This window comes from Dermacentor silvarum, chromosome 2 (genome assembly GCF_013339745.2).
Source record: "Dermacentor silvarum isolate Dsil-2018 chromosome 2, BIME_Dsil_1.4, whole genome shotgun sequence".
NCBI classification, from domain to species: domain Eukaryota; kingdom Metazoa; phylum Arthropoda; class Arachnida; order Ixodida; family Ixodidae; genus Dermacentor; species Dermacentor silvarum.
This window is the reverse complement of record NC_051155.1, coordinates 201,131,221-201,158,358: the sequence shown is the minus strand read 5'-3', so window position 1 is coordinate 201,158,358 and position 27,138 is coordinate 201,131,221. Positions and strand designations below refer to the sequence as shown.

At 45.8% G+C, this 27,138-nt stretch overlaps 1 protein-coding gene across 2 annotated transcripts in view; it reads left to right on the top strand.

The window, feature by feature from the left end:
* LOC119442448 (protein 5NUC-like) overlaps positions 1-11,310 on the top strand; it is a 40,790-nt gene extending 29,480 nt beyond the window's left edge. The window contains exons 7-10 of one of the 2 annotated variants that reach the window (XM_037707338.2): positions 4,695-4,955; positions 9,114-9,275; positions 10,810-11,007; positions 11,105-11,310. In XM_037707338.2, the coding sequence (XP_037563266.1) occupies positions 4,695-4,955; positions 9,114-9,275; positions 10,810-11,007; positions 11,105-11,286 (803 nt within the window). In that variant the 3' untranslated portion in view covers positions 11,287-11,310. The remainder of the gene's footprint in view (positions 1-4,694; positions 4,956-9,113; positions 9,276-10,809; positions 11,008-11,104) is intronic. The other variant, XM_049662176.1, reaches the window with a different exon arrangement.
* Positions 11,311-27,138: the final 15,828 nt, after the last annotated feature.

Here is a 27,138-nt window from a genome sequence, read left to right as displayed (position 1 = left end):
CATGGGGAGATGAGTTCTGCAGTAATTTTTACAGCGTGAGCTGTTATGGGGTCAATCCAATAGCCGTCTTGGTTGGCGATGTTATCCACAGCCGCCGGTGTCGATCGCAGCTATCGCCAAGAATTAGAAAAAAAAATACCCAGTTCCCGCCGGGGTCGAGCCCACACCCCCTGAGCGGAAGTCAGCTACTCTACCACTGCGCCACGACAGCGCCTGCTAGATGCTGCGAAAACATGCCCTATTGACCCTATTCGCAGCGATTCCGTGGGCGCTGCCAGGTTTGATCACGTGGTGACGCGTCCATTGCTTGCCCTAGCTGCCTCCGTTGCCTCCGTGTTTACAATGGGTGTACATGACGCCCGGTGAGGCTCAGGAAACCTCTGTTTCGGGAGGTATCGTAGACACTGACTGGGTGGACGACACGAAGCTCTGGCCACATCTTCAGCGTGGTTTCTGACTCAGTGAAATTTGTCGGTGCGGTCACTATCTGCTTATTTTATGCCAGATCGTTCGCGGGTGAGCTCAGTTGCAATATATTTGTTCTTGCTGCAAACAACGCTTGGAATGTAGCTGTTCTGTACTTTGTAATAGCTTGTAGCTTGTAGTAACTCGCTTAATCCTGTGGACCGTCATGAAACATTCAACTTCGACCATTCGTGTGCTGTCGATGTAGTCGATGTCACCCATGCTTTGGCACATTGATTCAAGTGTGCTCCCGTTCACACATTCTTATTGCGTTGGTGATAGACTGTGTGTAAGTTTGCGTGCTAGTTGTATGTAGAAAACGAGCGCGAAACCTTATATACAAGAAAGCGGCGCTACTTGCTTTGTCATTGTTTAACGAGCGGTACTCACTCTTGCCGATGTTCCAGGGTTGAAGTCACTTCTTTTCGATAAAAAATATACCAATTTGCCATAAAATTTGTAACTAAGAAATAAATTTAATTTCTTAATTGTGCGTGCGTGCGTGCGTGCGTGCGTGCGTGCGTGCGTGCGTGCGTGCGTGCGTGTGTGTGTGTGTGGTGTGGTGTGTGTGTGTGTGGTGTGTGTGGTGTGTGTGTGTGTGTGTGTGTGTGTGTGTGTGTGTGTGTGTGTGTGTGTGTGTGTGTGTGTGTGTGTGTGTGTGTGTGTGTGTGTGTGTGTGTGTGTGTGTGTGTGTGTGTGTGTGTGTGTGTGTGTGTGTGGTGTGTGTGTGTGTGTGTGTGTGTGTGTGTGTGTGTGTGTGTGTGTGTGGTGTGTGTGTGTGTGTGTGTGTGTGTGTGTGTGTGTGGTGTGTGTGTGTGTGTGTGTGTGTGTGTGTGTGTGTGTGTGTGTGGTGTGTGTGTGTGTGTGTGTGTGTGTGTGTGTGTGTGTGTGTGGTGTGTGTGTGTGTGTGTGTGTGTGTGTGTGTGTGTGTGTGTGTGTGTGTGTGTGTGTGTGTGTGTGTGTGTGTGTGTGTGTGTGTGTGTGTGTGTGTGTGTGTGTGTGTGTGTGTGTGTGTGTGTGTGGGTGTGTGTGTGTGTGTGTGTGTGTGTGTGTGTGTGTGTGTGTGTGTGTGTGTGTGTGTGTGTGTGTGTGTGTGTGTGTGTGTGTGTGTGTGTGTGTGTGTGTGTGTGTGTGTGTGTGTGTGGTGTGTGTGTGTGTGTGTGTGTGTGTGGTGTGTGTGTGTGTGTGTGTGTGTGTGTGGTGTGTGTGTGTGTGTGTGTGTGTGGGTGTGTGTGTGTGTGTGTGTGTGTGTGTGTGTGTGTGGTGTGTGTGTGTGTGTGTGTGTGTGTGTGTGTGTGTGACTTTTTTTTCACACTGCCCTGTACATCTTACGACGCACGCAACCTCATTTAGACAAAATTATTTTCATATATAATCCACGACAACATTTGGAGATCTTCCGACTATCCCGACATGTGTGGGTGCGTCTTGCGCCGAGGGAAAACGTTGTAGCAGTGGTTAGACAGTGACAAACGCTCGCCGGAAGAAGCCAAAGAATGTACGTTTGTCTATCCCCCCTCTTAAAAGACATCATTCCGATGCTGCAAACACAGCATAAAAGCGAAACAATAGACGTGGGGAAAAGAAAATAACAAAGCAATTAAGGACTACAGTTTCCAAGCTCGTTAGCACGCGCAAAGCGCACATTACGTGAAGACTTCAGGTTGTGCACGGTGCTGCTATGATCGCCTAAGTCCAGTCCGGTGTATTGGTGTCGAAACTCAAACACGATCGGCAAGCTGGCATTCCTCATCAACTAAAACGACAAAACAAACCAAGCTATTAATGTACAAGTCATTAAACTGGCCTTTTTTTAGAACATACTTCTTGCGTCTAGAATTTCTACAAGAATGCCATCGAGGCCACACAAAGAAAGCCTATACGCTTAATTTATCGTCGACACGACTACGATTTCTCGCCCTCGAGTAAGGATGAAATTGAAGTTACTATATTGCTTTCTCAATTTATTATGCTATTTTTCCTATAACAATCTCTAAACCTTCGCCGAACAATCTTTTACGCGAAGTCACCAAGCTCCGAACATCGCACCTTTTCACTCACGTACCGACATACGTATTTAAATAGTTTTCTTTCACGTACAACTGATCACTAGTATTTACGAGTATTATATTATACAACTTTACCATAGCCTGAATTTCCAAGTGCTCTGGATCAGTATTACACGCACGTATAACTAGGCATTGTTCTTACCCAAGTTTTTTCCTTGTTCTTCATTTATATTTTGCAATAATCTCGTGCACTTTGCGGTTTCAGTTTCATTCGCGTCATTCGTATTTAATGTGTAGGTTTGCTTATTTACTTGTATACTCCTGCTATAGTATGTACAAATGAATAAATAAATACATTGTAGTGAAGAGGAATGCCCAGCGCTGCAGCCACATCGCCCTCGAGATTCCCGGTTGGCTGGCGATGTGGCTGCAGCGCCGGGCATTCCTCTTCACTACAAAATAAATATTATTATGGTCATACTCGGCCTGGACCTGAAGAAGGCCTTTGAAAACGTAACGCACGCAACCGTACTGGCCAAACTGCAGGAACTCGGCCTTGGTGAACGAACGTACAATTACGTTCGAGACTTTCTGACGAATAGAAAGGCCAAGCTTACTCTCGGGGAGCTTACTACCGAACAAATAGAGTTGGGTAGCGCCGGCACACCGCAGGGATCGGTGATATCGCCCATGCTTTTCAGAAAAGCCTAGCTCTCGTGGGATTGCCGCCCAAGCTAAACGAAATCGAAGGGCTCAATCACAGCCTCTACGCCGACGACATTACGTTGTGGGTTACCGAGGGCTGCGACGGCCAGATAGAACACACGTTGCAACGTGCTATCGAGACGGTCGAACAATACTTGGAGAACACCGGACTGACCTGCTCCGCAGAAAAGTCAGAACTGTTAGTTTACAGACCTACGCAAAGAGGCCGCAAATCGAACGGCGAGACGAACGACGAGGATCCCGGTAGGGACATACGACTAACGACGTCCGACGGGCGCCCCGTACCCAGGGTAGATAGCATGCGGGTTCTGGGCTTACACATCGCGGCCAACGGACATAATGGCGAGACCATCAGGAGACTGGAAGGCGCGGTCGCACAGACCGTCAGGTTACTCAGACGCATATCCAACAGACACAGCGGGATGAAAGAAGGTAGCATGATCAGACTAGTTCAGGCCTTCATAATTAGCCGAATAACGTACGTGGCACCCTACCTCAATTGGCACGTTGCGGAGAAGACAAAGATGGAACGCTTAATCAGAAAGGCTTACAAACAGGCAATAAGGCTACCGATCAACACAAGCACGAACAGGTTACTCGATCTGGGTCTACATAATACGCTGAGGGAATTGATAGAGGCACAGAACGTAACGCAATACGAACGCCTTTCCAAGAGCAGGACTGGCAGATACATATTAGAGAAGTTAGGCATCGGGTATCACGCTAAACACGGCGCCAAAGTCGACGTACCGAGCAGCCTCAGGGACAAGTTGGTCGTCCCTCCGCTACCAAAGAACATGCATGCGGAATACCACAGGGGTAGAAGGGAAAAGAGAGGGCAGGACGTACAGAGTAAGTACGGCAACTGTGAATACGCGGTGTTCGTGGAAGCGGCCAGGTACGCGCGCAGGCGTGGCTTCACGGCCGCGGTGGCAGATCACGAGAACACTTGCAAAACTAGTGTCACGGTACGCACGGTGCACGCGGAGACAGCGGAGCAGGTGGCCATCGCGCTAGCGGTGGCCAGACGGGGATGCAGCCACGAGCCGAACGCGCTGGGAGACTACGCTGCTCAGCTCCGCCCTCAAAGACCAACTCTGGGCCGTCCAGCGGCCCAAGGAAGCCGCCAGAGCTCAAGGGCTCGTGGCCGACACCTAGGCAGGGGTATTCGCCCAAATCCCCGAATAACTCGCCGGATTATAAATAAAGTTATCGTTCGTTCGTTCGTTCGTTCGTTCGTTCGTTCGTTCGTTCGTTCGTTCGTTCGTTCGTTCGTTCGTTCGTTCGTTCGTTCGTTAGATAGATAGATAGACACATAGATAGATAGATAGATAGATAGATAGATAGATAGATAGATAGATAGATAGATAGATAGATAGATAGATAGATAGATAGATAGATAGATAGATAGATAGATAGATAGATAGATAGATAGATAGATAGATAGATAGATAGATAGATAGATAGATAGATAGATAGATGTGTTTTTTTCAGATCAGTGCATAACCGATGTGTTAAAACCCTTCAAGGAAAACCTCACAGCACAGATGGGCGTCGTGATAGGCAGTACTCAAGTCCTCATGGAGCATAACCACGACATATGTAGAATGCAAGAGTGCAACCTCGGCAATCTGATTGCGGATGCATACTATGAGTATTACCTGAACATGACTACGACGACGGGTCCTGTGTGGTCGGACTTGAACGGTGCCGTTGTCAATGCTGGCAGCATCAGAACTGCGCTACCAAGCTTCTGTGAGTAGAATAATGTGTTTGTACCGTTTACAATAATAACTATGAATTAAGTGTTTTAAGTTTAATCTGCTCAAGTTTAGCTAACTTCCTCTAGTCTAATGCATTTTTGCGGCTAAACAGCATGGTTTTCATTAATCATTTTCATGTGAAACGCAACTAGTTTGTTTCTTCAATGAACTCTACGCTGCTCTAGAAAACGGGTGTTTCATTGAATGCATACTCCTAGACTTTCAGAAAGCATCTGATAGTTTCTTTCATCCAGTATTATGTTTCAAATTAAGCAAATTAAATATCGATCCCAATATTCTTGCCTGGTATAAAAACTTCCTTTTTATTATTACGCAATTTGTTATAGCTAACGATTTCGATTCTCCTTCAACTGCGCAGTGTATTTGGTAATATCTTCTGACACTGATTTTACAGCACTTCAATCTGACCTTGACGCTATTACTAACGGGTGCAGTGCATGGCAAATGCGTTTGAATGTTAAAAAGTGTAAAGTACTAAGAATCTTCCGAAAATTGACCAAGTGTAGCCCTCCTCTTTATAACATTGATATTTTTGTGTTAGACGAAGTAATAAGTATATAGGAGTTTACATAACTGCTAACCTTTCTTGGCAAAATCAAGTTAACTGCTTCATTAGTAATGCTAATCACTCGTTAGGTTATTTATGCCGCAACGTTTCAAAGGTACCATCGTCTCTTACATTAACATTATATAAAACACTTGTAAGATCTAAGCTTGAATATGCATGCGCTTTGTTGGATCCTAAATAAGAATTTCTTATTACTCAAGTAGAATCGGTGCAAAACCTTAGTGCGCGTTTCATTTTGTCAAATATGCCCACCGTTCCATTGTATAATCGATGAAACTCACTTTGCTTCTTCCCGACCTCTCTTTGCGCAGGAAAATTCCCCGTTTATCAATCTTCCACAAAATGTTTCATAATTCGCACCTGAAGTGAACTTCTTAATGAGCCAACTTAGCTGTCATATCGTGCTAACCACCGCCATAAAATTGACGTCTCTTATTGTCCCAATTATTTATATTCTGATTTTTCCATCCCGAAGACAGTCAAAGAATGGTAACAACTGCCCACATCTGTCGGCACCATTCTCAACGTCTCCGTATTTAAACCTGTCTGAAGATTATTGCATGTACTAACCACTTATGACATGTACTTTTCTTTTTCTTTCAACACTCCCTTCTGCAACGCCTTTGGGCACTAAAGAGACATAAATAATAATAAATAAATAAATAATAAATAAATAATAATAATAAATAATAATAAATAATAATAAATAAACGGGCTGACAGTTGAGAGCGAGACAGAAACAGCGCCAAGTCACTCTGTCGAGCGTGTTTAGCGAAACATGAGAGAATGCACAAGGCAGTACCACCACTGATTACCCAGTCGAATCATGTAGCTATTATAACCTAAATAGTGGAAGGAGGGCTCTCACCACGCGCAGCGTTGCCATGATTATCACGCAAAGAACTCTATGAGCGCCTTAGTGTCTCGAACTAACCCTCGTATTCATAAATACATCTTGACTTGAAGCTCATGCTCGACATTTACAGTATTTCCGATACCCCGTAACATGCATCCCACACATATATCGTGGGGAGACGTCAGGCACGGGCGCAAGCCCTACTCAGTACCGCAGCCGCCATGGAGGATAACGTAGCCTTCGTAGACGCAGACAGTACGGATATACGAACCACTTTGTCTCGGTAGTATAACAACAAGCAAAGGCGAACACTTGCGTTTATGACTTTATTAAATTCAAGCGCTGATCGCGCCGAGCAGGTCGCTGTGGCACTAGCTCTCGCTGCCACCGACTGCACCGCCATTTACACAGATTCGCGCGCAACCGCACGGGCCTTCATGACGGGCTCGGTTTGTCGGGAAGCCGCGCGCGTTCGCTATGCTGCCAATTGGTCAGACAAAAAGCACATCATCTGGTTCCCGGCACACGTTGGCCGACACGTACACAAAACCATCCTTAATGCCAACGAGTTGGCTCATTCCCGGGCGCGAGGTCTCACATTACACTTCGGGGAGAACCACTCGGAGGCTGAGGACGTTACTTGGTACTTCAGAGATCCGTTGTTAACCTTTAATGAAATCTGCAAACATTACCGGTTGGAGCGGCGGAAGTACCCACTCCCGCACTCACACTTAAATAGAGCTCAGTCCATCACTCTACGTCTGTTACAGACGGAGGCGTATGCATCGCTTCTAAAATGTTCTAAATACATGGATGGCATAGAGCCGGTGTGCCTACGTTGTGGCAACCCTTAAATGTACCTTACAACACATGCTGTGGCAATGCCCTACGTTGCGCGATAGCAGCTAGTCTACCTCTACGGAGGCGGACTGGAACTATCTTCTCACTAACCAAGACAAAAGAGACCAGCTTAGGGCCATCCAGAGGGCCCGCAACGTGGCCGTGGAGTTTAACCTCACCGTCTCGTCGTGGGAGTAGCCCACCGGTGTCACCCCTTAACGGGGGTCGAGCGCCGCCTCCGGATAATAATAAAGTTCTTTGCCTGCCTGCCTGCTGCTCGACATCATATAAATGACGCCTGTTGTGAACGCGCAGACAGAAACGCAATGAGCGTCTTGTGCACGTTCACGCCAGGTGTCATTTAGATAATGTCAAGGATGGGCTTCAAGTTAACATGCATTTCTCAATACGTGTGTAAATTGCCTCAAATAAGCAGCGGAAGCTAGAAACATTCAAAGCTTGCTTAACGCTTTGCCTGTATGCAGACTTCCTGCGCTAGATTTTTACAGCGAAGGCTCGTATATGGCTAGGTTCCGGCGGATCGCGTCCGCGAACAAAACGACGCGTGGAACAGCAAAGTTGGCCGATCCTGGTGATAGTGCAGAAAGGGTAGAAGCTTAATGGCACATACCCCTGGGGGCTCGGGGACCTGTAGCGTGCCCTTGAACTACCCTTGTCACATGTGGGATCCAGGAGATAAAAACAATGCGCCGGAGCAATGAAGGCTTTGCTCAAACGTTAGTCAATGACAATGCGTGTCATAACGTCAGTGATAAAACGTAATAGTCTTCCGACGAATAGTTGTGTTTCATTCTCTTTTGACATAGCCTTTCCATTAGCGACGTCATCAGTTGTCCCCTGGACTCGGTATGGGTAAGACCCGTGTCGCTCGCTCCAAAGAGGAAGAGTGCGCCTTCAAGGAGCGCCGGCGCGCTCAACAGCACGAATGGATGCGAAAGTGACAAGAAGCCGAACGCGCAGCGGCCCAACGTGCTGCGGCCGATGGTGCAAGGTGGTGTGAATCTGGTCGCCTAAACGTGCTTTCACTCGCACCTTCAGCATGCGGCGCTTTTCAACTATTTAACGTAACTAACAAATTTTAAAAATTTAAATATCATTAAACAAAGCCAACAGCTTCGTTCATCTTCCATCTTAACATAGTGGAAGAGCTCAAAATTTTTTTTTCGTGCATTGTGCTAATTTACGCTGTTGTAAATCTTTATTGTACGCAGTCATCAAACGAGCTTCACTTCAGCCTAGTTGCGGTTTCATTCATTACCTCTATGTTATCTTCATCCTCCTGTTCTAAAGCTGTAGTTTTGTTTGCGAGCACCAGCCTGAATTAGGCTGCTTTTACCCTTAGTGCATGTAGGTTAGCCTGTTTCTTCATGAATAATTTTATTCTTTCTCTTTTCAAATTGAGAGAAATCCTAGACCTTACTAATCTATGGTCACTGCACTTTACCCTACCTAACACTTCTACATCCTGCACTATGCTGGGATCGGCAGAGAGTATGCAATCAATTTCAGTCCTTGTTTCTCCATTAGGGCTTTTCCAGGTCCACTTCCTGTTGTAGCGCTTCCTGAAGAAGGTATTCATTATTCGGAGCCTATTTCTTTTCGCGAATTCTACCAACATCTCTCCTCTAGTGTCCCTAAAACCGATGCCGTAGTTGCCAATTGCTTGCTGACCAGCCTGCTTTTTCCCCACTTTTGCATTGAAGTCTCCCATGACTACAGTATACTGCGTTTGTACCTTTTTCATTGCTAATTCAGCATCTTCATAAAACTGTTGTGTTTCTTCATCGTCGTGAAAAAATGTTTTAAAAAATTTACCTCCGCGCTTTTTATACTTCCGCATATAGACAACGTGACTTGGGGTGACGTCGTGACTACTCTTCCATATGGAAATTCGCTATTAACAATGACACTTTCCGGAACTGACGTGTGGAAAATGTTCGAGCACGCAGCCACAAACTACACGACCGAGGAAGATAAACAAAAAGGACGCTTTCTTCAGGTATCAGGTGAGCGCTGCTGTGAAATAAAAACTGTATCCATTTGCAATTCATGTTTAGATGATATAACTTTCGCTGTGGTTCAGCAGATATGGCCGCCTGCGAACATGGACAGGATGCGAAAACGTGTTTTCCGAGATTTATTCGTTGTTGAAGAATCTCAAATGACAAAAATTTATCTAGATCACCCTGTTGCGTCTATTTATCAGAATTCAAATGAAGTTTTTCTTTTTTTTTTTTGTGCTGATGGGTGGCGGCAACTATGCGAAAGTTCTATTTCGTGCCAGTTGCTATTTATTGCAGAAATGCGTTTCAGATTAGTCGCGTGTTACAACGAGAAACGGCCACCCCCGGCGTCGCCTGAAGAAAACAAAGATTAGCAAACTGAACATTTAATTGAAAGAAGGAAAGCAAACTGTTTTTTTTTTTTCGGTAATTTCTGTTGAGGAAAAACAAGCTTGGTGAATCAGATGGAGCCACATTTGATGAGGCAGGACGCTGACGTTGACAGTTACAAAGGGTTATCTGCTTATAACAAGGGAGCCTGAATAGCAAGCCATAGAACGGAAACGTCTAGACGAAATTTCTGAATAGGTCAAGCAGATTTCCAATATCGATCCACTTTCAAATCTAATGCTCACCTACCCTCTAAAGCATCTTTCACGTACTTGAACAGCCACCAAGCATCATCACTCTCTCGCCGTCGTTCGTCTAATCACATTGCGACGCGAGCAATGTACACAAAACTGGATTCCAAAGGGACACCGGCGGAAGTTGTTACACACTTCTGAAGTCATAATCACAACTTCTCGCTGTCTAAGGGCTCCTTGTTTGAATACATTGCGGAATGTTGTCATGAGTAAAGAAAATATTTTCACGCTAAGTGAAACGTCTAGACTCCTCACGCAATATCGTCGACAGGGGTGCGATAAAGTGGCCACAGTTTGCTTCCAAAGCAAGGACATTGCTCCCGTGAACTAAAACGTGGACGCTATACCGGGGCCCTTCATTCGCTTACGTACCTTCCGTAATTCATACCTGCCCCAACCCCCTAGCTATCATTCTCCGCGCCGCAGGTCTCGGTGTTGGACCGCCACTCCTTCGACAGTCGTCGCCCTTGTAACCATCCACATAAACAACACTTAAACTCCACTTACGCCATCTAACTTACAGAACAATGGGAAACGAAAGAAAAAGCTGGAAATGAAATTCTGATACATATGGAAAACAGGTATTTCTCTAGCGCCATAAATTTATCCAGCAAAACTGTCCGAACTGTCAAAACTGCCAGCTTTCTTCTGCGTTTCTCTCGCAGTTAGCGCGCACTGTTTCTGACTAGAACATAGCTTTATCCGTAGTAAAACAGCGCCAGAGAGCACAAGGGACCAGACGCTGTTTTACTACGGATATGAACCAACTAGCCCAAAAATACGTCTTGACACCAGTTATACATTTATCTTTGCTGACCTGGTGACGTGCTATGATATGAAATAGTTAGTTGCTGATAAGCGCAGATGGACTCACCATTGTCTCATGTATGCAGGGTTCCGGGTGCAGTATGACCTGACGAAAAATAATTATGACCGCGTCGTCTCTATCAGCGTTCTTTGCGCAAACTGCAGCGTGCCAATTTACCAGCCACTCGACTGTAATAAGAGTTACAAGATTGTTGCCGCAGACTTCGTTGCAAGAGGTGGCGACGGATTCAAGTTTGCCAATTCCGTGATCGTGAGTGACGTAGGTGAGCGTCAATATGTAATAGATGAACTCTACTTCTGGGTTTTCATTTGTAGCCATCACCCCCATTGATATTTTGTTTGCGTTTGCTGCTGACACAGGGCCAATCGAGTATGAAGCTTTGGAGAACTACATCGTTAAAATGTCCCCGATGAGGACGCCAAATGAAGGACGTATTATGATCACTTTGAATTCTACGGATGAACGAGCAGTACAAAACTACACAAAACTAATACGTGAAGACCAAACGTGCAAGGACGGAACGTGTAATCCAAATCAATAAAAGTAATGTGCTTACCAAAACAGGATTTTATGTCTCCGTCCGTCATTTCCGTCAAACCGACGTCAACCGCCGCCTTAATCGCTGTCAACTCGTCTCTCGATCTTCTGGTTTGTGCAATGTATATTCCGATCACATTGCGAAATTAAACTTTCAGTGCACTGAAGGACACAACGTGAAGTGAAGCCTTCAGTGTTCACATCACGTGTCAGCTGCGGAGCATCCGCGCTCCGTGGTTGTGTGCGACCTCCGCATTGTGCTCTATACAGGGTGTCCCAGCTAACGTTAGTGAAGCTGTTTAGAAGAAGCACTTGTGCAATATACGATTACGAGACCTACGGTGTTAGTTCATCAGTCCTCTTCCGCCACCATGATAATTCTATGTGCTACTAACGTGGCAAGTTAGATTATATTAATTAGTTGTCATTACAGTGCTTGAAATAAGGCGTCACCTCCGATGGAAAAGCTGTGATATCGTCCTAAAACATCCCATTCAGTCGTTTTCATTGAGTTATGTCCTGCGTAAAAAAAAATTTCCGTGAAATTTGTAAAGTGCCAGGTGATTAAGCGCTGTTATAGGCCGACAACTGCAAAGAATGTGTCATAAGACTTTGGTGGAAATGAAAACCCCATAATTTATAGCGTTATAATGAATCATTCCGTTCGCAGATTAAGTAGGGAATTATAATTTTAAAGTGACACAGAAAGTCGCGGTATACGGCATGCCATGACGTCTTTGCATCGGAACCACGGTACTAAAGCTGGATGTTCAACCCTTGACTGCAGGTTACTGTGCGCAAGTCAAGTCGGAACTTAAGTGCACCAAACGTATTGCTTATTATCACATTCGCTATGTTATATAGGTGTTTGCGCTTTATTCTATGCACATTACGATCTAAGAAAAGTTCAAGCTTACAAACGTCACTGCCTTTCTGACAGTGAGTGGAGTGACAGAACCATGGCGTCCCTCACTGCATGATGGCATACATGAGTGCTGTTGTATACGCGTGCAAGCTTGCGGGTGAAGATTCCTAGTTCTGTGGTCTTCCTTTGAGATACAAAACGCCATCGACTAAATGTGCCATTAATGGGTTCCAGCTCTACATGAAGAGCACTATTGAGGTATACCCTATACGACTTCTAGCCTTTGATGACAACAGAAAAATGCAATAGCAATAAGGCCGTCGGTCGCTCAGTGCAGCCTTATGATCGCGTCTGCTCTGCTCACTTTTGCGCCTTGCACTACCGGCCGTCGTCGAAGCATCACAAAAAAAAAAAAAGAGGCTTGTCAGAAGCACGACAACACGCTGAACTGCACATCAAGTGTAGTGTTAAAGCGTCGTATCTATTTCGAAAACTTGGCTTGCCAAAAATGAACTTGGCTTATCTTGTATATGATCAAAGCAGTTGGACAGGAAACAATAGGTGGTGTCCAAAACCCGACTTCTATGACCTGTTTCTGGCTTCCGCAATCGCGTCCGGCGCTTTCAGACAGCAAAAGCATAGCCTTTAAGATCCGCATTTTAAATATAGAGGGTGCCACGCCATCAGCCGTGGGTTTAGACACCTCTGAAAGCATGTATCTATTATATGCCCCAAGAAGCGGGAAATCCGATGAGCGTCCGGCGTTAACATCCGTTGGCAAGAAAACCCACGTGACCAAGTGATGACGTCATGCTCCCGGCGCTGGATCTGCTGCGGCTCGCACTGCGAAATCCCACGGTTAACAGCCATGGCGTCGGACGCACACCGTGGACCACAACCAAAAACTCTACTTTGCCCAATTCAAAAATTGAGTTGATCCACATTCAAAATAAACCTGACCCAACCCTGAAATTTACTTGACCCACACCTAGAATTTGGGTGGCCTACTCTCAAAATTGGCTTTGCTCAATTCAAGCGCATGACCAAGTGAAACGTATCGCGCGGAAGAGTCAGAATGCTTTCGCATTCAATGGACCTAATGAGACTTTCGTAAGTGCCTCTGTAGCTTTTGCAGCAATAATTCAACACTTCAGGAATCATGAATCGCATAAATATCGGCTGGATAAACAATGCACTAATTTCTTAAAGCTATATAGGGCTGCGCTAGTCGTTTGCTTTCCAGTGTCCACCAATACCAGCGTGAAATCGCTACCACGCTTGCGTCTCAGTGTTTCCAGCACATATTCAGCGTAGGACTTCATAAACATGATCGTGGCGGCAGATATAAACATTCTGATGAAAAAAGTCGCTTCCCATTTCGCCCGAAATGGGAAGCATCGATTGCAATAACAAATTAGTGGGCAGCTATACGAAATAAGGATAGCAAATTTATCGTCCGTATAAACTTGTAAACATAGGCATATTAACTAAATGAACAAGTATGGTGTCATGCGCGCACAAGCAAACATGAACACATCTCACTCGATGACGCGGAACTTCGCAGTCAAAACGCTGGAGTGAAGAAGCGCAGCCGCAGCAGCGAGCGAATTGACCTTCGTGTTGCGTCTCTCATCAACGCGAACTAAGCCGCGAAAACACAGCGCATGGCGGACTGTGTCCCCGACGCTGATGGCTTTCAATATACAGCGGGCCGGGCGTGCGCGCGTGGCTGCCAGGGCCGCCCGGAGTACAACGCAACCCCGCCCTCCCTCCATACCCTCCCCCCGGAGCGTTGGACGCGACGGAAGACGGCGCGCTTCCTTCCCGCTTTCCTCCCTTCCGTGCACGAGATTGAGCCGCGATCGCTGGCTCACCCTCGCACGCTTTCACTCGCACCTTGGACCATTGACCTTGGACGTTATACGGAACCTCAGGGTGACGGCGACGGCGATGCCAACGACAGAAATGCGCCTGGAATGTCCATATAATTGTTATCGCAATAAAATGTTCCCCAGCATTTCCCTAGTTACCACTGCAGGATTGGACAATATGACCGGTATGACCTCTGTTGCATTAACAAAATTGGTAACACACACTCGCCGGGGTGGCTCAGTCAGCTAAGGCGTTGCGCTGCTGAGCACGAGATCGCGGGATCGAATCCCGGCCGTAGCGGCCGCATTTCGATGGAGGCGAAATGCAAAAACGCCTGTGTGTTTGCGTTGTAGTGCACGTCAAAGAACCCCAGGTGGTCAAAATTCATCCGGAGCTCTCCACTACGGCGTGCCTCATAATCAGAACTGGTTTTGGCACCTAAAACCCCAGAAAGAAGAAAATTGGTAGCACAAAAATTGGTTTTCGGTCTCTTTAGGTTTGGCGCATTAGTTGGAGGACGGATGCAGATGTCATTGTAATATCGACAAGAGCAGCATTCCACTGAAGCTTCTAACCAGCGTGAGTAGTGAAATGCTGACAAACAAGGCATTGCTGTAGAAGAGTGTGTCGTGCTTGCATGCGGATACGGCACAGTCTACTCGCCTGGGCTGTCATTGGGAAAATCGTCTTCCCAGGCCTGCAGATTTATCAATCTTTCGTTAATTGGAGGCGTTTGTCATGAGACCGCGGTGACGAGGCGGTTCCCATGACTTCCACGCAAAATTCCTCGAAAAGGCGATTCAAATATGGATCCGACAAGGTTGGAGGCAACCCAAACTGACCTAGCCAGCTAATTACCAACCCGTTCAATGAATCGAAGTGAAACAACTGGGAGAGGTGCCACTCCTTCCAGCGGATCTCTTGTGCTATGGACCCCTTCCCTCGTATCACTGGTACAGTGAGCATTGTGTCTCAACTGTCTCACACGACATCAACTACAGCACAGCTTTTTGCAATGTTGTATTTGTTACGATGCATAAATTCAATGCAAAAAGAGAACCAATGGGTCATCCTTTGTGACTCGCAGGCAGCTTTGGCGTCTCTTCATGATGGCATCAGCAATTCTCGAAAAAATGGCGTTAGCTTATGATGCACTAAAGGAACTCACAAAGGCAAGTGAAAAAAATCGCACAATAATGTTCCAACGGATACCTGGCTACAGCAACATCCCTGGGAAAGTTGCAGCAGACAATGCAGCCGGACAAGCGCAAATTAATAACGCACATATGGTCGATCCCTCTAAGCAAGGCGAATTGCGGCACATACTACAACAGATCTCAGTCCGTGGTTGCAAAGTGACATGGTTTTGATCAGAACTCAAAATCTTCAGATTTATTTCGCATTGACCCTGCGCTTCAATTCAAAATCCCGTCCACATTCGATACAACCAGAGCCTTTGAAACGCTCATTCACCGTCTGCGGCTCGGTACCGCGTGCAAGCCGACCTCTCTGCCTTTCCTCAAATAAACCTCTATCTCTCTTTCAAAACATATTCAAAAAAAATTTCAAGAGCTGACAGTCCGGAGTGCGCTTATGGCCACGCAGATGGGGATGTACAGCATCTTCTGTTAAAATGTCCACGAAACGACACACACAGACAACGTTTAGAACATGTTTTAGTGGCATTAGACCACTGGCCCTTCAGCCTCAGGAAGATCTTAGGTCCTTGGCCGACATATTCATTGCAGAGACGAGCGTTAATGGTCTTCCAAAGATTTCTAGAAGCGAGCAATATTTTCGGAAACTATCGAAAAGAGTGCTTATCTGCCATAAACTCACTGTATGGGATTTTTATTTTACCTGTTTTTGGCTAATACAACGGCTAGGTTCATGTAGCTTCATTTCTATCTGATCCGTGCTTTCTTATGTGGCCTGATTTTAGTACAGTTACGTGACCGGACTTTGTGTTTACTTTAGTGCACATATCTGACTGAACCTTGTGTAGCTGTGTTTCTGAGTTTTAGTGTGGCATTACTGTACTTATGTGACTGCACTTTGTGTTATTGTGATTTGGAGTCGACTTTTAGCTTTAATGCGTGTAGGTTAATTTTTTTTTTCATTTCTCTATGTGAAAAGGTGTAGCCGGCGCCAATTAAAGGTGACATCTCCCAAGCACCATATAATAAAAAAATATGTAAATTATTATGGGACCAATATAAGTCAACAGCGTCTTCAGACCACTTGATTAAAATGACATGACGCCACCCATCTCCGTGGTGTAGGGAACTGGCGAAGACACGTGCGACTTAGCGGAAATCTTGTGTGTTGCGGTAGGTGCACCCATAACGTATGGATAACGGTGCTCCCACATGTAGTGCGCTGGTAATCCTGAGACTATGAGTATCCCTTAGTGCTGTAAATATGTTTGCTCTCGTTTCTCCTGTAAATATTAGAAACAGGCAAGCTGTCGGTGCTGGTTTCCGCAGATCGTGAGCAGTGTATTTCGCGTGACGATCGCAGCCTACGCGATAGTCAGGTAGTTGCCGAGTGTGGCAATGAGCAGGCTTGTTCCTTCAAATCCCTTTTGGGGCACTAGTGCCATGGCGCGGTTGCGTATTCACGCGGTAATTTTTAACGCGAATGCGTTAAGGGCCCCGTGTCACGGAAAATCCGGCTTCGGCGTGGATGTGGGCGTCCGTGGCGGAAAAAAATCATCCCCAACCAACCCGACCGCGCAGGCCCTCCGCGTGGCGCAGGGTTTTGGTGAACACAAATTGAGTTTCTCATAGTGAAATCCGTCAGAAAAATGGTAAAGTACGACTTAACCAAACTTACAGCGTCGGATTGTAATTTGAATGTATGAGAAAACATAATTCTGTTACGAGGAAACTGAAACACAAACCCCTTTTCCAGCATTTCTACCATACCAACACGCTGCGCTCGGGTAATTTACTTGCGAAAATGCTATCCAGATGGCATTCGCATCCTAGGCAGGTTAGGGAGCCTACATGCAACGCCGTTTAAAACGGCGTTGTATGTAGGCTCCCTAAGGCAGGCCAAATTGTGACTTCGTCTGCCTAATGCGTTTTGGACACGCGTGCGCGTCTGGGCAATAGCAAACAAGTAATAAAATAATTTAAAAAAGTGCAGGTCCTTCACATTTTAATATAAGACGACTTATATTGCCCCTAGAAAAACGTCTTCCCAGCAGTGCATGTCTGTTTAAAAGGAAGCTGACTTTAAGGGGATCGGTGTAAGCTTGGTCTTTGTAAGCTGGCTTTCACACGTTCTGTGTTGCAGTGAAGCCCACTGAAACAAAAATGCGATGCGAACGGGGCCCGATAACGCTATCACGTTGCACTCTTAAAAGTGAAGCTTAAGCGTCCTCCAATTTTTTTTATTTCGTGCGCTACGAATAAACTGCGTTAAAAATAATTGTGCACGACATAGCACGCTTAAAATCTCTGAATGTATGTTCTTACACGTAATAACAGTTTGCCATTAGACGTCACGCCAATAATCAAAAATAAAAACTTGCGCAATCAATATTTTATATTTAACCAGGTAATGCTTAAACAAAATTGTTTTATTTACAGATAAAATAATTTTTGTGACCATTACCCGGTGTTGGAACAGTACCATGTATAAGGGTGCCATGCCAGGCAAAAAGCGTACCATGTACTTGCCCTTCGTGATACTGAACTTCTTCAAAATTTCAAAAAGTTCAGAAGTAAAATAAACAATAAAATTGAACGTGTCACCAATACCTACTATAATAACACGTTTCTGTAATAGCGAATAAGTTAACGGTTACTTGGAGCACAATTATTGCCTTGTTTGGAAATAGGACACCATCTACAACAGTAAATGAAGTTACTATCGCCGAAAAGACTATTTATTATCACTGTTTATCTTGCAGATGCTTTCGATGACCTTCCACCGACAATCACTCTTCCGACATGATCAATACTTGTGCTGAAAGCATTTATTTGAATCCTTTTTTAATAAAAGCAGCAGCTGCGATATATGAGACATACAAATCCAGCCAGTAAAATTTGTCTCGGACCTTACTGCAGCTCCTGTTACTCATATCCCTAACCTTTGCTTGTAAATCAGTAAATTCCATCTGACGCTTCAAGCAGAAAAAGCAGGTAAAGCAGCTAAAGCAGATAAAAATGTGGCAATATGTGTCACTGTGTAAGTTAAACAGCAGCTCGTCTTACCAATATTTTATCTGTTCCTGTTTCGCACTTTTAGTTGTTTTGTGACGTTTCTATTTGTCTTCTTGCTGTCGATAGACAGCAAAGAACGAGAGAAAGAGAAGGTAGGGTAGGAAGAACGAAAGGTTCCGGCCTTTCTTCCCGTTTGCTACCCGGCACTGAGGAAGAGAATTGATTGGGGGGGGGATTCATTGATCAAGGTGGTTTATTGCCTGTTGGGGAATAAAGGGAGGGAAAGAGAGAAGGGGACGGAAATAGCACTAGTTGCGCGCCAACGTGATGGTGCACGCCTAGTCTATAAATGATCGCAGAGACCTGTCGACTTTGGAAACTGTTATCACGCTTTGAATGCTTTCTGCACCAGCGACGCGTACAGCTATGGTTCGATAACATCGCTTCAGAAAGCGGTCTTGAGTGAAGCCGGTATAAATCTGTCAGGAAAGGTCCTCATTCTATGAGCCCAATCAAAGCTAAGGTCGTGCGGCAACGTCTCGACTTTAGTCACATAAAAGAACCTAATATTGTCAGTTGAAGTCGAAGTCCTTTTCCGATGTTCACTGTAGAAATCAAAGAAAATAGTTGGAATGCATCTCGACCTTTAGTTGAAGTCGGTTAAAGACAATGTCTTCCTGAGTTAGTTTTGGGTGAGAACGGGGCAGAGTTGCTGCGCGCGGCCCTCTATCGCACCACCTTTCGTGAGGGGCGTAGGAGAATTAGACGGGTAAATTCTTTTGAGTGCACAATCTTCGGGATCGGTCTCAGAAAGTGGAGGGAAAACGGCTCCGCGGTAGCTCAATGCTAAGAGCATCGCACGCGTAATGCGAAGGCGTGGGATCGTTCCCCACCTGCGGACAGTTGTTTTTTCATCCATTTTCATTTCCATTTATCTATCATTTCTTTAATTCGATTAGTACGTACAAGTAATTTCCACTATGTTGTCCTTGCTGCCATGGTTTGTTGGCTTCTTATGATATGATTAATAATAATCGGGCCCCTCGGTTCGCGTTCATGTGTATATATATATATATATATATATATATATATATATATATATAGAGAGAGAGAGAGAGAGAGAGAGAGAGAGAGAGAGTGTGTCCCAAATATCATGCACCAAGATTTAAAATAGTATGCACATGCCACGTGGCTGGACAGAACCAAGGTAATGTTGAAAAAGATGAAAAACACATAAAAGTGTTTTTCCGAGCGTGAAAGAAGCCCGAGCATTTACGCAAAATGCCTCAAGCGGCCAGTCGCACGGCAATTCAACGTATTCGCGGGCTTCTTTCCCGCTCGGAAAAACACTTTTATGTGGCTCGTATTGAGCAACAAAAAGCTGTATCGGGAGTTTGTCATGTTCATACATACATACATACATACATACATACATACATACATACATACATACATACATACATACATACATACATACATACATACATACATACATACATACATACATACATACATACATACATACATACATACATACATACATACATACATACATACATACATACATACATACATACATACATACATACATACATACATACATACATACATACATACATACATACATACATACATACATACATACATACATACATACATACATACATTGCAGTCGAGATTTTTCGCGCCGTCGAGGAGCTGTTACGTTCGGCGACCAGCGGCGGCAGCGAACTTGAAGTATGTCCTGATTTCCTGTGACAATTCGCTTCGGGAGGCTGAAAAACGTCCCGCCGGGAAAGATCAGTGGCGACACCATGCCTATACACCTTTCAAAGAATACGTGTCACCCGGGCGCTGACCACGACGCTAGGAGGAGGAGACTGTTGAAAAAGGGCCGCTAGTACAACGCTTTCTCACGGCCGCTCGATAGACCAGCTGGCCGCCAACGCCGTTCTCCAAACAAACCCGTCGATGGCTGGCCCATTCCAGGAACAACAGACGCGTCAGTTCAAGTCAGGCGCGAAGCCGCCTGTCTACGAGTGTCCCTCCTTTCTGTGGAGCAGTGTGTGTGCCCGAGGGCACTTCTCCGAATGTGTTCGGGAAACGAAGGCGCCGGGGGATTATGCGCACCCTCGCCCTCAAGGTGGACCCTTCGGTGACTCTCGACGCTCCGATTGGAGGATTGCGGGACCGCAGCTTGGCCAGAGGGCTTTTAAGCGGACTTTTGCGGCTCTCTGATGTGCTTCGATCCAGTCATGCTAGACTGATGAGACGTAACGTTCTCCTACTTCTCATGTAAATAATGTAAATAAACCTAGTACTCTTCATTCTCGATGAGTACCTGTTCCTCCCTTGAACAACGTCTTCAGCGTGGATGATGATACATACATACATACATACATACATACATACATACATACATACATACATACATACATACATACATACATACATACATACATACATACATACATACATACATACATACATACATACATACATACATACATACATACATACATACATACATACATACATACATACATACATACATACATACATACATACATACATACATACATACATACATACATACATACATACATACATACATACATACATACATACATACATACATACATACATACATACATACATACAACACTTTGCAATGTGGTGAACGCGGTTGAAATCATGGATTCTGGACCTCATAAAGGTGCGACGTAATGCTAACGCATTTATATCGCATGCCGCGTTCAATCGTCACTGATTTTTTTTTTTCAACTCCTGCTTCGCTATCACGAAAAACGGCAAAATATCATGTTCAAGAAATGTAAAGGAAACAGAACGTTATAGTCCTTGCTTTACCCCTTTTATTACCATGCAAGGCCACAGAACCAGCTCAGAGAAATCGAGCTACGCTCACAATTTGCACAATAGCTAAGTTCAAGCAACCACCCAAGTTGCTCGCTTGGCAGTTTGTTCGGCTGTACGAGCCTTGAGCGAACTCTTGCGTATAATTCACAATGGTGGTGGTTTGGAAAGTCGGTATTCTGGGGTGTTTTCTTGAATTAGCACGACTTAAAATAATGCTTACGAAAAAAAAAAAAAAAGCTCAGAGCCCTTCCACCGTGTGAAGAGGGACGTCCAGCGAAGCTGGCGCTCTGTTGGGATTTGCTATGTTGAATTTGGCTACAAAATAGTAAACCGACCCCTTCGCTACTGGGAACATGCGCCGCAGTTGGATAGCGGGCACGCGCACACACAGTAATGCGTGGCAGCCGCCTATCTCTCCCCCGCAATCGGGCCGGGGCGCCGCGCCATTTTCGCCTTCCTTCCATTTATCAACGGCCCTGTCAATAGACGCTTTGGCGCTGAGCCGTGCTCGCTCATGGGCCGCAGAAGATAGCGTCAACCTTTCCCTTTCCACACGAACCACTTACTACTACTAGACGCACGCGGAGCCCACGCAAGCGCTTGCTATCAGCGTTATAAAAAGGCCCTATAAACGCGCCCTAGGCAGGCGCGCAGACGCAGACGACCCGAGCCTCCGCCAGTATAGTGGCGCTATCTAGTTAAGGCACCTTCAAAGCCGCGTGCACAGGTGCAGACGACGAGATGCGATTCAGACGAGGCGCGCAATAAACGCGATCCCGATCTGAGAGGTGCGCCACGTGTTCTTGGTACCTCTTCGGTACACGTTATGGCGTCTCCTCGCAAGGTACGAACCGCTGCTGAAGAAGCGAATCGCACAGCTACGTGCGCGGCTACAACGAAGCATCATCGGGCTCAGCATACTGCTGTGCAGAGAGCATTACAAACCGCAGCTCGCTGTCGACGCCGAGCGGACAGTTGAGATTACTCTCGTCAAAACGAGGCGACGAGAATTTGTCGCGAAGACCCTGTTGTGCATGGTGCCGAAATTGCTACTCTTAAGCCGCTCCACCAGCTTACACTGTGACTGTGCTGCGTGTGCCGCGCAAGCCTTTGATTTTTTTCTAGACATGGACACGATCCTCTGGGACCTAGCCCTTAACAGCTTCGCTGTAAAACGCACGAGAGAAAGGGAGGTGCTAATTAGCGCCCCTCTGTCTCACATTTTTTTTCGTGCGTGTTTGGTTTAATTCCTTCCTTCTCAGTTTCGCTAATTCAAGAAAATATATAATTTGAATGGTTTGAAGTTAACGTGAAGGATCTATCTGACACTTCAGCGTAAAAACTCACTTTTTTGGGCTGCTGGTTACTGTCGTTAAAAAAAACGTGGGCAGCTTGCACTAGTGGTGCAAGGCTGGAGTACACAGCGGAGCTGGCGATTGACCTAGCTTTTCTTCCAGGTTTTACTAGGCTTGGCTAAGTTTTGTTAGGAAATGCGAAGTGATGCTAGGCACGGTATTACGAATCAGCTCGCCGCCGACGTGCAAATTCTGGCTTGGCCGCGCGACGCACATCAAGATGAGCGGCTTCTTCTTCGGGTGTCCGGATCTTCTTTAGTCGTCCCATGTCAAGGCTACATGTACTTGCCACAGAATCAACAAGAGTTCTGCCGCCGTCGTGGCGTCTCCGAGCTTTATTTCCCCGGTGGCGTCACCGCCAAGCTGCGCCTCCACACTTGCTGGGGCATGGCTGGTCGAAACCTGCCGAGACGCCGCCAGAGGCACCTGCTGCAGTCACGGACACCGCGCGCGTTTCGCACGAACGCGGGGAAACGGGGAAACGCGGACGGCGTCGGCAGCAGCTCTGCACGTTACCTCTTTGGTGCTGCTAGACCTTCTTTCACTCTCTCTCGCTCTCTCTCTCTATCTCTTGCTTTCATTTTCTCTTTCTCTCTCCCGAGAATAGCGCGCCACGCGCATGCTCTTCTTCCCTCTCATTAACGCCCCATGCCAAGGCACCATGTGCGCGGTAGGGAGAGCAGGCGAAGCACACGCCGCTCCGCGAGGTGGTTGCTAGGCAACCCAGGTGACTCATCGCTCAGCGATGTTCTTTTCCCACGCGTTACGGACTTACGGCCGGCTTAAACAGCTCCGCTGTTAAAAATTATTGAAATAAAATGCACATGTTGGTATCTATACGGGAAGCGAAGATACAAACCGTATTGAAGTGGGTAAATAAATCTTGTGTAACTAACGACTATGAATGCAAATTTGTTTTCTTTCATCCTGTGCAACATGAAATTTCGTGCAATATTGATGTTTAACCCCCACAAATGTCACAAAATTGTTCTCATGCAATTTTTGTGTTTACGCACTATACCCCTCGTAGGCTATGCCGAAATGCAACAACCAAGTCAGGCGAAATCACAGTGTCACATGTCTACGCAGTGACGTCACGAAAAGGAGAGCAATGTATGATGCCTGCCGAGGTTATAATGGCGATGACAGATGCATGCACAGTGAAATACGACACATATTTAGCTGCTTTTAAAAATTTCGGACCTTCATTTGTCGCAGTGGCACGTACCCGTTCTGGATGACTGACCATAAATAGGCGCATACCGAGGAAAAATCGCGTAAATCAAATAATCCGTAGAATATAACCCATTTTTAAATGCGTAAGCATTTATGTGCCTAGCCTACCCAACGAGGAAACCTGTCCGTCCGTCACGGAAGACAAATGCAATGGCTCATACCCCTGTAAGCAATGGTTCATAACCACGCAAACAAGCAAAAAATGCAATGGTTGATACCCCCGGGCGACTGAGGCTACAAGTTCTCAGCAAAGTGAAGCGAACAGTGCATACTTTCATTGAAACCACCCATACAACACACAGAACAGCATCCGTTTCGATAAAGAACAAGCTCAAAACAAGCATCCGAACCATCAATAAAGCATTGCATACCAACCTCAGCACTTGTAGTGGTGATTATCGCAGGTTGATAACGACTGTACGGATTGATAAGGATCGGATGTAGTTCGATAAGGTTGATAACGAGCAATAAAGCTTGATAAGTGTTTATGCTGGTCGGGTCAAGTTTGATAAGATTGATAATGACATCGCGCTGCGTGGAGATGAGCAAGTGGCACACTGCTTACGCGTACTTAGACGAATCTAGTGGAGTTTCTGCGTGAATTATTTTCATTAACAGGTCGGTGTTCTTCAGAGATACCTGTGAGCCGACATCATGTGTTCACGTTTTATGCAGGAATTATTCTGTTGTTGTTACACAGAACAGAGACGCGCGTACTGACGCTGCCTTGTTGAGCAGCATACAAGGTTTTTAAGAGCCCATTCACTGGCACTTGTATTCGGCGCACGTGTAAGGTTCGCGTGTGTGTTTAAGTCTTGCATTGCGTCTAGTTGGAATTGTACAATTAGAATACAGCGCTGCAGAGTTAATGCAGCCGCACAACACAAACATGCGCCCCATCATTTGATAGAATCACTTGACCGTCTGCGGTCGTGTTTATGCTGTGTCTGTATTAACTCTGCAGCGCTGTATTCTAATTATTCTTGATGTAGATTTATATATATATATATATATATATATATATATATATATATATCCTCCGATATACTGACCGACGCTGCAGCAGCAGACAGCAGCGACGCCAAATCCGGGAAAAGAAGAAAACAAGCTTTGCTTTACAAGAAGTTTGAGCGAGTTGGTGATACAAGATTAAATAAGACCAGGTAACACGAAAAACCAGAGAGAACACGAAAAGCCAAAGGAAATGCATACGCACAGTGCTGCATGAGTGCGTCCTGTACTTTCATGTAGCGCCTTTGTGTGCATTTTTCTTAGTTCACCATCATTTCTGTTGCTACTATACGTTATTTATCAGTCATGTTTCGCGTAGTACTGAGAGATGGTCTCTGTAATCTTCTACTCTGGATGAAATTTAATTCCTTTCTGCTTTGGTACACAGCTAGATGTGTAAAATGATCGACTACCCGAAAGCAAGAGGGATCTATAGGTCGTAGACATTAAGACACGTGTGCACTAGATGATACGCCCGCAATAGAGACCTTTGATTGAAAATGTCAAGACTTGATCTTGTTCCACCAAACGCTATTGTGATATTTCAACTAATTTTCCCTTAAGTCCGTACGAAGCACTTATCCTCATACATTCTTGTGCATTGCACATCTCTATACTGAAGTAAACGCGTTGTACATCTCAGCTTTATTAGATGTTAACTTTATTTTTTGCGGAAAGTAAATGTCGATATTCATGCTGCGATTAATTCCCTTTTCCCGCTTCCGCCCATTAACCGCCTCTCTTCGCCCTTATCAAACACCACATGTATGCTCCACTTTCGTGAAATGTTAATTCTGGATTATATTTCTCAAGCTTTCAACTACGAAAAGTTTGCTTTAAAATTTCTTTTTTGGCGAGCTTTAGGTGAAATTATTTTAGTAGGTACGGGCTTACGTTGCAGTCCTGGCGTTGCGATGGCTACGCTGCTGGTCATTATATGGTTTTCTTTTTTTTAATATTTTTAGTTAGAAGGACGGAGCGTGAATCTCTTCAGTGTCACCTAAACAAATACCCCGCATACACAGAGAGGTTCTATCCAAAAACGTAATTTTGACCATGTCTACTGGTATCGACCTGCCGTGGTTGCTGTAGGGTTATGGTGTTGGGCTGCTGAGCACGAGGTCGCGGGATCGAATCGCGGCCACAGCGGCCGAATTTCGATGGGGGCGAAATGCAGAAAACACCCGTGTACTTAGATTTAGGTGCACGTTAAAGAACCCCAGGTGGTCTAAAGTAATCCGGAGTCCCCAGTATACGGCGTGCCTCATGATCAGATGGTGGTTTTGGCACGTAAAACCCCATACCTTTTTATGAGTGCTACGCACATTAGGGGCCCGGGCTGTCGGCGTCTAATGTGATGTCATGTCGTCGTGGTCACGCACAAAAACAAGATCTGCCGAAAACTCGCGTCTCGTTCACTTGGTATATACCAAAATTGGCATGGACGGGTACGAACGTGTGACGAACATGACTGATAGGTAATGACATCAATAACATCACATGCTTGTCAGTTACGTCACGATTAACGATAATAAAATCACGAGTGGCGCATACACGCATTGGATATGCCGGTATGAGCCAGGGGTATGCGGGAATTAGCAGAAACTCATGAAAATCGCTTCCAAAACGCTAGTTTGGTACCAGCGCAGCGCACGAGAGCGCGCCACCACACCACAAGCACTCGATTCCTCCTCACTTGCGAAGAGAAGAAGAACGTACACTTTATTTTCAAATCGATAAGATTTGAGTCCGGCGTACTTTTAGTGGGTCTGGGCACCCGCCGTGGACGTGGTTCCGAGACCTTGTCTCGAAGCGGCTTCCTCGGCTCACTGGACGGCCCAGAGCTGTACTGTCAGGTTCGAGCTGAGCAGTGCGGTCTTCCAACGCGAGTGGAGGCTGGCGGTGGAAGAGACGGGGGTGTCGGCACTGCCCGAATTGTTTGTTATGTCCTGACATTCCCATAACATGTGATTAAGTGTGGCAACCTCGCCACAGGATGTGCATCTGTTTGTAGTGTACATGTCTGGATACATGGCGTGCATGAGTCTTGGGTTTATGTAAGAATCAGTTTGTAATTGCCTGTAGTGTACTGCTCGCGCCCTGTCTAACCTAGCGTGAGGGAATGGGTATACGCGTCTCTGTAGCTGATAGTGTGTCGTGATGTCGTGGAACCTGGTCAAACGATCCTCCCACGCCCAGACGTTTGCAGTACCCCGCGGGGGCTCTTCCTCCGATGATGCTCGGTGAGTGAGGCCTCGAGCAACGCGGTGAGCCGCTTCGTTGGGGGTGCTCAGTCCAGTGTGTGCCGGGATCCAAAGCAAGTGCCTTCGGTTATCGACGTCGGCCTCTCCCTGGTGTATGGGATGTCGCTTGAATATGTGATACGCCTCTTGCGATATGCGCCTATTTGAAAAATTGCGAATTGGAGTTTGCGAATCGCAGATCACGTATGTAGCCTTGGTTTGTGT